A 13,692-nucleotide genomic window follows, 5' to 3' on the forward strand; every position below is an offset into this window, starting at 1 on the left:
TTGTCCACAGTTTATAGCTTTAATGGTTGATTCCATATAGCATTGTGTTGCCGTGCCGTACTTCCTGCTGTGTACTGTGACGTTCATCTGAATCCAGGTGAACTTACTGGTCACTGTTGGAGAACAACCAGAGTATGAAATGTTCACCTCTCCTGGACAGTCCAGTACTAGACCAAAGGCAGAAGAGCGGCAGCACCTCTGCTGAGGGGCCTGATGCTCCACTAACACGTGTTCCTGCTGATAGTACCACAGAACCAGTGCTTGAAGTGGGCTGGTATGCACCAGTATGCAGTACCAGCACTTTAAGTTTTGCCCCTTGGCGTACTGGGACTTCTTCCAGCATGCCACCAGTAGCTGGTATACTCCCCTGTCCTCTCCACAGCTTACAGCTTTAATGGATGATTCATGATATTAGCGAAATAGATGTGTTGTTTGCAGCAGAGCCAGGCCAGGTAGGTTTAGATGGCTTTTCCCTTTAATAATTAAAACCATCATTTAAAAAAATAAAACATACTACATTGTGTATTAGCTTAGGTTATCTTTGTCTAATATAACAATTCATTAGGCAAAAAGTCCTCCAAAAAGTTCTTGTAGGCAACTGTGCCACACACTCACTCAAAGATACACGACATAAAACAGCTACAAAGCCCGATCGACCAATCCTGAGTCAGATAGCAGGAAGTGTGGTGTGCTGTCATTGTAGGTTCTGGCTTGTTTTGACTTTGGTTTGTGTTTGAATGTTTTTCTCTTAATTACACGGTACATTGAGGAAGCAGAACTAATTCCAGGGTTAGTGCAGCATTGATCATTTTAGAAGCATTAAGCCTTTATTTAGTGTTTAGGAAAAGCTCCAAGACAAGTAATTACTGAGGCGACATCAGCCTCATTAACAAAGCCATTTGTTTAGAGACGATACCATTTAGTCCAATATAAATATTTACTGTAGATCGGTACCATTTCATTTGTTATATAAGATGAGGGGTTTTGTATTAGAGCATGACAGATTGGTCTGAATGGATAACATACCACTCTTAAACTTAAAAATCAAGGATTTTATTCACTTCAGCCTGTCTTGAGTATAAAATTAGGATACCATAAGCTAATTACATTATAAATAACTGATTTGTGCTGCTTTTGTCAGACAGCTCACCTCTGCCAACCTGCTGCTCTATGTAAGAAGAGAAGAACAGATCCTGTGAATACATGTACATCTCAAAAAGTTCTTTGGTTCCTGTTATTCAATCCAAGAGGTGACTTTCAACTTCCATATTTTCTAGATTCATCTCACACAAAGTGAAATATTTCAAGATTTCTTTGTTGAAATGTTGATGATTAAAGCTTACAGTTCACCAAAATTCAAAAATCCACCTTCTCAAAATGTTAGAATATCACAAAACACCTACTAAAAAAAGGAATTATAAAACTATGCTCATTTATGCACTCAGTATTAGTGGGAGCTCCTTTTAAACAAATGACTGAATCTATGCAATGTTGCATGGAGCCAATCAGACTGTGGCTGCTGGGGTGTTATGAAACCCAGCACATGACATGGTAGCCCAAACCATCACCGACTGTAGAAACTGCAAACGCTAGACTCTGGGGCCTAGATTTCCAAATGAAATCAAAATTTACTTTCAACAGATTGGAAATACCCACTTTTCAGCATCAGGGTCTCTATGGTGAATTAAAAGTAACCGAGGTTCGGTTGCAGTGGCAGCAAGTGAAGTGATTCAACCCAGACATCTCTCTCCTCAGCAACTTATCCAGTCCCTCCTGGAGGATTCCAAGGCATTCTCAGGCAAATTGGGTCATGATCCCTCCAGTGAGTTTTGGATCAGCCCCGGGGTCTCCTCCCAGTTAGACGTGCCCGTTACATCGAAAGGTTTGCCTCCACACAACAGTCTGGTACAGCGCCTGTAACACTGCTGATGTTGTACCAATCTGCCTGTCAGTCCCACAGTTAATTCTAACCTTACTCTTGAACAAGACCCTGAGATTCTTGGAGTCCTTCACTTGGGGCAAAGACTAGGAAGGAGCAATCCACCATTTTCCCACAAAGAACCAAAGCCTCTGACTTGAAGGTGCCAATTCTCAAACCAGCCGCTTTGCACAGTTGCAAACCGCCCCATTGCTTGTTGAAGGTCCCCAGCTGAGGAAGCCAACACAACCACATCATCTTCAAACAGCAAAGATGGAATTCCCTCCCTGACTGAGCCTTGAGATCCTCTTCATGAAATCACAAACAGAATCAGAGATAAGAAGCAGCCCTGGCAGAGGCTGACATGCCTTCCGAATATGTCTGACGTGCCCAATGTGACCATGCAAGGGACATGATCGTAAGCCCTCTTTAAGTCCACAAAACACATGTAGACTGTATGAGCAGTAAGACCTACAAGAGTAAAGAGCTGGTCCACATGCCCACAGCCGCTACAGATTTCCAAACTTGTAAAATAAATTGTTAAGACTTCTCTGATTAAATGTTTGTCTGAAATATGCCTTAAAGCAGTGGTTCTCAACTGGTCTAACCTCAGGGCCCACCAATATCTTTGATGACAAATCGCAACCCAAATTTCCAACAATTTTCAAAAATGCACATTTAGTAAATAAAGATGTCACACATAAGATCTTGGATTCAACATAATTTATGACAGGAACAAGAGCCAAGGCAAAACTGACATGTGTTACTTCCCTCTTTTTCCATGACAACATAAATTTTAGCCGATTATCCAGACATCTTGAGAAATTACTACATTAACATGGTAAAAATCGCCCTTTTATTGCAAGAAAAGGAGATAAATGACTTGAAATAAAGATAAAACATTTAACTTTACCCATTATCACAATAAAACTGAGTAAAATCAATGGCATGGTTGCATGTTCATAGACTTTTGACTCAGTTCTTTCCAGACACACATTCGCAACTTACTAAAAAGTGCTCTACGACCCACTTTTGGATCCCAACCCACCAGTTGAGAACCACTGCCTTAAAGCCTAAAAAACATTTTTTTTTCCAAGCACAACCTCAACTAACCAGAAATAACACTTCATGTTAACATCAGTACACAAGTTAAAACAAAAAAACACTAGATAAATTTTATAACATCACAACTGAAAGTGTTTACTTGGTTTTTATTCCTTGAGGTTAGAGATGATTTTTTCCTCAAAACAGTTTATTTTCTAAAATCTGGTGCTGAAGCTTTGAGGTGTTATTGCACTCTGCAGCATCTTTCTAATGACTCCTCTCTACTGATGAAAGGACAACGAAATCAAAGCATGAAGAAATAAAGGAGTGCATGGTGTGAATATAAATGAAATCTAATACGGCCTTCAGGATGAGACAACAGAAGTAAATCATTGTGTATGTAGATCACATAGTGTGGCTGTAAGTGACTGAAAGGAGGAGGCATATGGAAATACAACCATGCTGTGGTTTCTCAGGAAACTGGAAGCCTTTGTTAAAGTTGCAGACTTATTTTTATCCAGCAACCTTTCAGAGCAGACCTGTCATTTCCATTTCTGTTTTTCCTTCTTCCTTTTCATTTTTCTCACCGGTTTGTTTTATCACAGTAGACACAAATTGGCTGAACCTGGACAGGGATAAGAAAGATAAAGTCACCGAATTTTCACACAAAATATCTGATGGCTGTCTGCACCTTTTCTCCCACACAGCGGATATTCTGCATTTCACGGACATCTAAAATAATCTCGCCTTTATCTCCTCTGTCTCTCTCTGTCCTCTTTCAGAGCCTCTCCTTACTCACTAAGTCCCTCCACCCTCCCACACTCATTCTCTCTGAATTTTCTCCGCCTGCAGGTCGACTCGGAAAGTTTCTGCTGAACCAATTAGCTCCATTCATCATATTTCGCCTTGGCTTCATGGAGGAGTGTGTTTGCATGTCAAACAGTGTTTGTGTTAATTACTTTAGAGGTCAGAAAAGTGCTGCTGGCAGGCTTTTCCTAACTGTAAAAAATCACTTTGTGTAATTGGTGGAAATATTAAATGTGATGCAAATCCCCAGAAGAAAACACAAAGCACACAAATTACCAAAATCTTTTTAGGACCTGAGGACAATTAAGTCAGTAAGGTCAAAGATAGTCCTGCCTCAGGTTATCAGAGTTGTGGGAGAGTGTGGTAAAAAGTAAGAGCAATCTGAACTTTTAATTTGTGAAGGTGTTTGACCTTGCAGTGGATAAAAAAAAAACTTGCATTAATTTCATTTATTTATTTATTTTTTTGTTCTATGCGTTGGAAATCTATTAAAAAGAGTAGGCAATGCCTAATAGGTAACCTATTGACAGACAGTTGTGGGTCAAGAAGAGGATCTGTGGTGCCTTTTGTGGAAATCTTATTAGTAGGAATTTTATAGCAAAGGCCTAACAATGAGGTCCTGGCTTTGCACCTTCAAAATCTACACAGATTATGCTTGAGCCAGAGCGAACATGTATGCAAAGAGCATTTATGAGGCATCACATTCACAAGCAATAGATGCATACAAGTCCTTTGACTTTTTATCTCCAAAGCCTTAGTTTATCTTTAAGTTGAAGTGGACATCTGTGCAACGTAAAAAAAAAAAAAAAAAAAAAAAAAAAAATCCATCAAATCTATCTTGAGATACTGTATTTACAAGAATGGTCTAGATGTAGTGATGACAACCTGCCTGGCATGAAAATTTAGTCTGAAGGTTCATAGTCTGGTTTACTTTACAAGGTTTCATCATCAGAATGTAAGTTAGTTTCACAATGAGTTAAAAAAATACCTCAGCGTATTCCTAAATTGGCACAGGACTGAACAAATAATTACAAGCCTGGGTTTAAACGGATCTCCTAAAAGTATGACTGAAGCCATGGGTCTGACAGACAACAGTGGATCACTGCTTCCAGGTGGGGAGCAAATCTCTTCCCTGAGTGCTGAAGCTCTAGTATTTCAGGGTCTTGCTCACAAGTGAGGGTAAAATGGCTTGTGAGATAGGTAGGCAGATTGTTGCAGCATCAGCAGTACTGAAAAGTGCTGTGCCAGGCTGTTGTGATGAAGAAAGAGCTGAGCCGAAAGGCAAAGTATTTGATTTACCAGTCGATCTGGGTTCCAATCCTCTCCTTCGGTCATGAGCTTTGGGGAGCGACCGAAAGAATCAGAGTGAAGATACAAGCCGCCAAAATGAGTTTGAAGCTCAGTCTTGGGGGTAGGATGAGGACATGAGACATCAGAGGGAGCTTTAGTCGAGCTGCTTCTTTGTATTGAAAGAGCAAGGTGAGATAGTTCAGACATCTGATTAGGAAACCTCCTGGTTGCCTCCCTTTGAAGAAGAGGGGACTCTGGGGTAGAGCCAGAACTCCCTGGAAGTACTTTTTTATCCCATTTGGATGGGAATGCCTTGGAATCTGCTGGGGAGAGGAAGATCTGGATTGACCTTTAAAGCCCATTTCCTTTGTGACCCAAAACCAGATAAGCAGAAAACAACGCATGGATGGATGGATGACAACCTGTCCTATTTGAGATTTTTATGTAGTATTGTATGATGGGTTTGCTTTTGTTTGCATCATGTGTCTGCACAAGGAGACACATGCATGCAGCTCTATCTTAACACTATGTCCCCTTGACCCCAAGTTAATTTGATAAGATGAAGTTGTTGTTAATGCATGAAGTATGTCAGGATCCCTACTATTCCTACTTCTCAATCAAATGTGATACACTGTGAAAAATCGCTCTTATGGTGTTTATGAACACTAAAAGTAAAAACATCTCTGGTGTGTTTACAAGAATGCTTTAGGGCGTTTTTAAATAATTTGTCTGATGAATGATGTCATCATTCCTCTTCTACTAAATTATAGCTATGATGAATTGAGTGATGCAGGGCATGAAGTATTATTTATTACACAATATAATATTCCCGCTCACTGTTTAAATGTGTCTGTTTCTCATTCCACATGGTAATTGGTTCATTTATTTTACATTAAATGTCAACAGACATCTGTTAAGATTCATACAGAATTCAAGAGGAAGCTTTGCCCAAGGTCAGCTGGAATTTCAAACAGATACTTTGATGTAGAGACAGAAAGTGAAGCTTTAATCAGTCATCAGGCTTTAGAGCATACCCTGTTTTTCACTCTGAAATGTCTACATTGATTCAAAAATGACTAATCCTGTGTTATATTTTTTAGTTGAGGAATGTAATTACCTTAAATATTTCCAACACTTTTCAAAGCCAATTCTCCATTTATATAGTCGTAACACGATGTCTTGTCACAGCCGGACAGAAGCCGGAAATGTTTATTACTGCTGTTAGAATGCTGGAGGTTACGTCAGGGACTTCTACATTGAACAAAGGACCTTGAATTATGAATGAAAGCTGTCCTTGTGTTGCTTCAGCTCATACATGTTTTTGTTCTGCTTTCTTGTAAAGGACCGCACTTATTCTCTGCCAAAGGCTATGTGTTCTGTTGCCCACACTTCCTCCATAACATGTACCCCCTCCAACCCTCCCCCCACCCTTTGACCCCTGTAACAACTGTCCCGCTCTGGACATGTTCAAGTTGAGAAGAGATCTGTAGAGATGCACTGCCTAGCCACACCCATCTCTGTTGCTTCATTCTTACTTTGATTTCTGGACTTTTTCATTAAAATTCACTACACAAGGTTTAAGATTTATTTTTGGGCTTTCTGCCTTTATTTTGATAGAACCAGGACAGTTGATCGGATGGGAAACAAGGGAGTATGGAATGAACGTGCAGGAAAGGGTGCACAAGTTGGATTTGAACCTGGGCTGCCCACTAGAAAGACAAACTTCTGTAAACATGGTGCCACCGTAAAAGGCCATTTAAAATGGATTCTTTCTCTTAATATGCTGAATCCATGCATGAAACCAAAACCTCATTGTTTATACAGTGTTCCAAATTATTGTGTAAATACCACTCCAATTAAACACATTTTAAAAAGTAGCTCAAAAAAGGTATTAAGTTCATGAAAAATTAAAAGAGCTCATCGAACTGTGAAAAGATTTGTGTGTGATTCAGATCGCAGATGGGTTCATTAAGATAAAGGCATATTCAGGAAAGTTTCTGTAAGGCAAATTCATCGTATTAAGAGAGCAGCTGTGAAAACTCCACTGATGAGGTAGCAGGTATTTAAAGCTGCTGGTCCCTTAAGAGTCCCAAGAAACTCTTCAATGTGGAATCCTCCAGAGGCTTGCTGATGTTCTTAAAGCTGTATTTCAGCCAAGCTTAACCAATGCTCAAAAGAAGAAACGATTGCAGTAGGCTCAGAAGTATATGAAGACACAGTTTCACACAGTTTTATCCACTGATGAATGCTACACTGGATGGTCCAGATGGATGGAGTTCTGGATGGTTTGTGGATGGCCACCATGTCCCATCAAGGCTGCAACGTCAGCAAGGAGGTGGTGGATGTTTTGGGCTGGAATCATAGGAAGTGAGTTGGTAGCCTCTTTAAGGGGCCTAAAGGTGTCAAAATGACATCAGCAAAATATGTGGAGTTTCTAACTGCTCATTTCCTGCCATGGTATAAAGAGAAGAACTGTGCTTTTTGGAGTAAAATCATTTTCATGCAAGACAACACACAATCCAATGCTGCAGAAAATACCACTGAGGCTTTTGGAGAGCATAAAGGGAGAAAAAATCATGGTGTGGTCACCATCATCACCTGACCTCAACCCTGTGGAGCGCCCTTAAAAGGAAGCTCTAAGAGGGTTGATGATAGTTTACCTCAAAACAGCAGCTACGGGAGGCAAATCTGACATCCTCTGAAAAAAATACAGGCAGAAAATATACATGGACTTACAAATCAATGGATGAGAGAATTGTTGAGGTGATGTCAAAGAAGGACTCCTGTGTTAATATGGAACTTAATCTGTAAAGATGTTTTTAATCCAAATAGCTTTCATTTGAGAGAAATTACCTCCTTCAGAAATTATAGAGTGTTTTTTAAAACTGCTTTGCATAATAATTTGGAACACTGCGTTTTAAGATACTTTGCAAAAATTGCCATAGTCCTCATTGGTAATTTTGTCAAATAAAATCCAGATTACAACATAAATGTTGAGGAAAGAAAAATTATTTTGACTGCCAACTACATAGGCTATTTAGGAGAAAATGAACAAAAACCGTAATCAATAGATTTTGAATCAGGAATCAAATCAAATCATGACCTCGAAGAATGGGAATTGATTCAGGCAATCAAAAAAAAAAAAAAAAAAAAAACAGCCCTACTTATGGAGAGCAGTTTTTGTTGAACAGAGCCCTCAATTAACCCATTTAAGCCGGAAAACACAAATTATAGCCAGAAAATGCTCACTTTTTGGAACTGAAATGTTTATCTTTCTACTGAATATATATATAAAAATCCAAATATCCATAAAATTTGACATATATATATATATATCTCATTTGATACATTGGGTGTTTCTGGTAACTGATAATCCACTTGAGGGCGTTTTTATCATTTATCAGATTGTATTTTGAAGTTTTTTTTAGTAATTTATTGATCATATTGATTATATAGAGGTATCATAAAAGTATGTGTATCAAAAATGATTCAACAGGCTTTAAGGGGTTAAAAAAATGAGCACAGCCACAGAGGTGACTGGAGCGCTGTAACACACCTCTATACCAACCATCTTTTGTTATTGTTTTCATTGAGAGCCCCCTTGAGGTCAAATTCACATACTGTGTTTAAACCCACCACAGCAGTTTGTGTTATGTGATCAGTTCACTGTGGGGATATGAGAAAGGACACTTTGTGCACTACTCTTAAAGTCTGAAAACAAACTCCAGCTCCTCTCTACAGAGACTGACAGTCAAGAGTTTACACACAGTACGGCGGTAAGATCAATATGTAGGTGCATGTGTTTGAACAAGACACCGACAGCCAGGGAAACATCAGTCGCACAAACTTTTGTACAACACTTCAGAGACTTCAAAAGCCTCTCTGACAGTCTGTCACTGGAACAGGAGTTTGTTCAGGTTGGAGAAAAGTCACAGTGAATCACAGCAGGAACCATTTATAGGAACCCAATCTATGGCTGTTTAGGTGATTTAAAAATAACTTCTTACTGTGGTATCACCATGGGCACAGAAGATGTTCATTTAACCTGTCAGCCTGTCAGAAATACAACAAGGGCCAACAAGAAATTTGTGATCTTTAGATCATACCTTCAATACCCCAGGCTATTTCTAATTATTTTCTTTCTTTGTCTTTAAACAGACAGGCGAGGGGGTGATCTCAATAAAAAGGTCACATCGCTGATGATGCACAGAGATCCTCTGTGTAACAGATCCTGTTAGATGCTGCATAATAATGATGGAAAAGTAATTTAGAATCCTGACATTAAGATGTCCAAGGCTTTACCCTGGAGTGTGGTTTTCAGAGGAAGATATGAACATAGACATCATGCCTGAAAACTGGGCCTGCTAACAGTCATCTGGGGTCAGCATCCTCCAGGAGACTGAGATGAATTAATCCTGCTGTGAATATGCAGGTTAGTTGCCAGAGCACTGCAAGGTGATCTGTACTAGGAGCAGGCATTTTAAGAAAAGTTACTACACCGGTTAAACAATGCCCCTTACCCACAAACTCTCATGTCATGCAAATAAAGAAATGTAAATGAATGTACAGAGGACTACACAGAGTAGTAGATCAGACCAGGCTAAATGATGCATAGGGTAAACTCAAAGATGCATGTTACCCTACATTAGTATCATAGACTGTAGGACAAAGTCCAAGTGATGTCAGCTGTTTGGTTACTGAAGATGTCTATTGAAGCCAAGCCATGACAGTTGCAAAACTGAAAATTCGGTCGGAAACAAACTTTCTGAGAACATAAACCTAGCACAAAAAGTCAGGAAATGTATGCTTGGTAGATTAACTCTCTGCTGTAACAGTGCTTCTTAACAATAAATCTTATACCATTGGAAGTCCCATTTGTTTCCCTTTTCAATGGTGCCACATATTTCAAGAACATACATTTGTGGGACGAGCAGCAGAGCTGAGTATGTGGGTTGCTCCCATGAAAAAAATTCCCAAATCCTCTCTACCAGTGCCAAACAGCTTTCTTTGTTGTGATATTGATGATTAAAGTCTAATGAAACAAGACATACTGGCGATTTAAGAATTTATTCATTTGGCAAACCGGAGCTTCAATAGTGGAAGAACCATACACAGGTCGGGGTTGAGGTCAGGACTTCTGGCAGGCCATTCCATCCTCTCCACTCCAATCCTGGAGGTAGTCTCTGATGAACCCTGTGACCAGCATGAGGAGGAGGTGCCAGGCAGCTGTGGCTGTGTATGGTTCTTCCACACCCTACTAAAGTTCCTGTTGACTAAATTAATAAATTGTTGAATTGCCAGTATGTTTTTATTTTCTTTAGACTTCAATCACAATCCACCTAAAAACACCAAACAGGAGTCAATGGCGGAATAAGCTGTTTGGCATTGGCAGAGAAGATTTGGCAAATTTTTCATTGGCGCAACCAACATACTCAGCTCTGCTGCTCATCCTACAAATACATCTTCTTTACAAATCTGGCACTTAAATGGGATATAAACAAGCTTTCCAACAGGATAATATTTAATGCTGAGAAGCATTGTTACAACAAAGAGATAATCTACCAGACACAAATGTCCAAACTTTGTGAACTGAGGTGGGCCTTAAGCCATCTGGCAAACAGATGCAATAATATTGTGCAACCTTACAATACACAGTTTAATTCATTATCTACTTAATTTAAATCAGTGGTACCTAAAGTGGGCCATGGGCCCCCCCAGGGGGAAACAGCACAGGAAGGCAAAGCAACACCAGCTGCTGACTTTAGCACTGCAGAAGAGGAGTAGTTTAAGTCCAAGGCATTGTCTCCCTTTTAGATTGGAGTGGAAAATGACCCATTGCTAAGGAGAACCCTGGCCACACCCCTTCATTTTGCAGCATCCTACCAGTGTGAGATGGTTTTTCTGCTCAGTCAAGACAAAAATACAGAACAAAGCTGGACAATGAAAATGAACTAAGAGTCAGTCTTGCAGCTGCACCCAAGACTTGAGAAGATCTGTTGCACAAAACAAGATGACACTAGTCACTGAAATCATGGAAGGACTGGAAGTATAAATCTAAAATGTGCATCTTTAGAGAGTCAGATTTAGAATTTCTGCCTTAACCGATTGTGGTTGTTATTTCTACAAAATTTGGAAGTTCTATTTTGTGGTAAAAAATGAATTTAGTAAAAGTTATTTCTGCCAGTGTGTTTAAAGGATGCCTTGTTAGCATCTCTTCAGTCTATGTAGCCTGACACTCCTGCTTCCTTTTTCTGCAAAAAAATGGCAGTTAAAAACAACTTTTAGATGAGATACAGCCACCATCTTACAGTAGGGGATGAAAAGATAACATAACAAAAGGTTTTTCATAATCTAAAAGTAGTATGAAATCTCGATTTTTATAAATAAATGAATTACGCCACCCCATCTCTAATTTGTGACCGAAGCCAGATAAAGTTCCTGCAAGTCAGCATTCTGGTGGTTGAGAAAAATGGATATAAAGTCGTTTTCTTCAAAATGATCATTTTTCGTTTTTTTTTTTTTTTTAATTTATGCAAGTCCGAAATTTAAATTACTCATTAGATGAAAAAAGTAACACAAATGTGATATTTAAAAGCTTTAATTTTGTGTTTTAAAATGCCCTGTTTTCTGAGTTGCTGCGGTGAGATTGAGGGGAGGGGAAAGTGACACTGCGGGGTGATAATTGGCCACTCAGCCTGCCATTGTTCCCAGTTTTGCCCATTGAGATTGACAATAACAAACACTGCATGGCTCAAATGCCACCCCTCCCCGGCACGTAACTACAGCTGTTTCTAGTTATTTTATTAACAAGCCTCAAGATGCACCCTGCAGTGAAGAAAAGTAGAAGAGACGATGAAAAGCGCCAAAAACTATTAACAGACTTGGGACAACTTCAGGATCACTCGACAGTGAAAGTTTGATGAAGGCAGATCTTCTATGGGAATATTTTGATGAGCCTCACCAGTTCGATTCAGCAGCTTGGTTTGGTTGGACTTTATGTAAATGTGGCCCTATTGTTCACGCCCATCACCTGGCCTGCCTGAAGGTAGGAAAAGTCCTGAAACTTTGAGCCTGGTTTTCTCAGAACAAACAGGAACTAGAAGTTAACATTCAAATGAGCATATCTTTGTAAAATATGATCAGATTAAGGTGTATGAAACACCATTTGAAAGCTTGGAATCTACGCTTTCATAATGCGTAAAAAACTCAAAAATTACCTCGGATGACTTGCAGGAGTTTTTACCAGCTTTGGACACATTTGAGTCATTAAAGCATAAAAGTTCTCACAAACTCAGCACAATGCTGCTTAAGTTGTGAAAAGTTAACCCAGAGGTCAAACTTTCTTTTAATCACACATGGACACAGAAAGGACCAGAGATTTATAGACCGAATGAGGTGATGACTACTTCATAAATACAAGGACGGAATGACGAACTGAATCTCTGTGTGATATCAACTGGCATAAAAAGAGCAAATCATTACCATTTAAAGTTATTCAGAGTTTAGTTTGATTCATGCTGTTTCCTGAAAGCATCTCTTTTCTTTAATAAATGCATGCACAGCCAGTAATAGCTTAATAAACTCCTGTGGCCAACAATGATATCATGATGAACAAACCACCCACACCTGCAGACTCTTACAAACAGAGTTGATGACTGATTGCAGATCATCAAAAAGGCCCATAAATCCTGGATGTGATGTCCTTCAGTCCCAGCAGGAGAGTTATAAAAGCTCAGTATTTGATTATGCTGCACAGTGGAAAGCAATCTCATCAACAGTACCATACAACATGGCCCTGAATTACAATGGGGATGAAAGAAGAGAAAACTTTATCTCAATTCTACAAATATCCGTCTGAATTTCACTACAGGTATAAGTAGAAATGTACAGATTGAGACAGCAACCTCTCATAAGTGCTTGCCTGTGTGTCATGTTAAATATACACAAGATAAAGAAAAAAACAGAGGACAAATGTGTTGAAAACTATCTAAAGCTGTGCACAGCTGTACGTGTGCTACTCACCATGTGCGTCTCGGTAGTAAGCATGAGTGACACTGCGGAAACGCTCCTGTCCAGCTGTGTCCCAGATCTGCAGAGAACGGGAGAGGAAGTTCATCACAGAGTCGACAAAGAAGCTTCAATCTTTTTAATAACTCTCCTGTTTGCTCAGTCATCCTGCAGCAGCTCATTGTGCAACCCTCAATTCAATTTACGATTGTGATACTGGATTATTTTGGAATGAGGAAATTAAATGTAGGGGGCTATTGAACAATCCATTGTCTTATGAATTCATCAAGGAGAAAGATCTCTAATTCAAAGCTGTGATTATTTATTTGTTTGGAGCAACTTGAGGGCAGCGCAGCAAGCGGTAAACACAACAGTGAGATATAAGCGCTCCTTTTATGGCTACTGTCTTGGCCAAAGGTTTCCCCATGAAAAATGTCACTAGAAAGGGAGAGTAAAATTATCAGCAGGGGCAGGACAACAACAGCGGTATGGCAATATATCCTCGACCAAAACTGTGCAATAAAATTTTCGAATCCCTGTGGTTGCATATTCACATTTTTACAAAAACATAACCAACTTAAATAGATTGCAGTTTCGAATCAAAGTGCCATTGCTCCATGACTGCT

At 39.5% G+C, this 13,692-nt stretch overlaps 1 protein-coding gene across 1 annotated transcript in view; it reads right to left on the minus strand.

Annotated features, from left to right (window-relative positions):
• The window catches only part of LOC121529285 (ras-related protein Rab-26), a 137,812-nt gene that overhangs the window by 56,731 nt on the left and 67,389 nt on the right, over nucleotides 1-13,692 (minus strand). Inside the window, exon 4 of the mRNA XM_041817081.1 lies at nucleotides 13,082-13,148. Within this exon, the coding sequence (XP_041673015.1) occupies nucleotides 13,082-13,148 (67 nt within the window). The remainder of the gene's footprint in view (nucleotides 1-13,081; nucleotides 13,149-13,692) is intronic.

This window comes from Cheilinus undulatus, linkage group 21 (genome assembly GCF_018320785.1).
Source record: "Cheilinus undulatus linkage group 21, ASM1832078v1, whole genome shotgun sequence".
NCBI classification, from domain to species: Eukaryota; Metazoa; Chordata; class Actinopteri; order Labriformes; family Labridae; genus Cheilinus; species Cheilinus undulatus.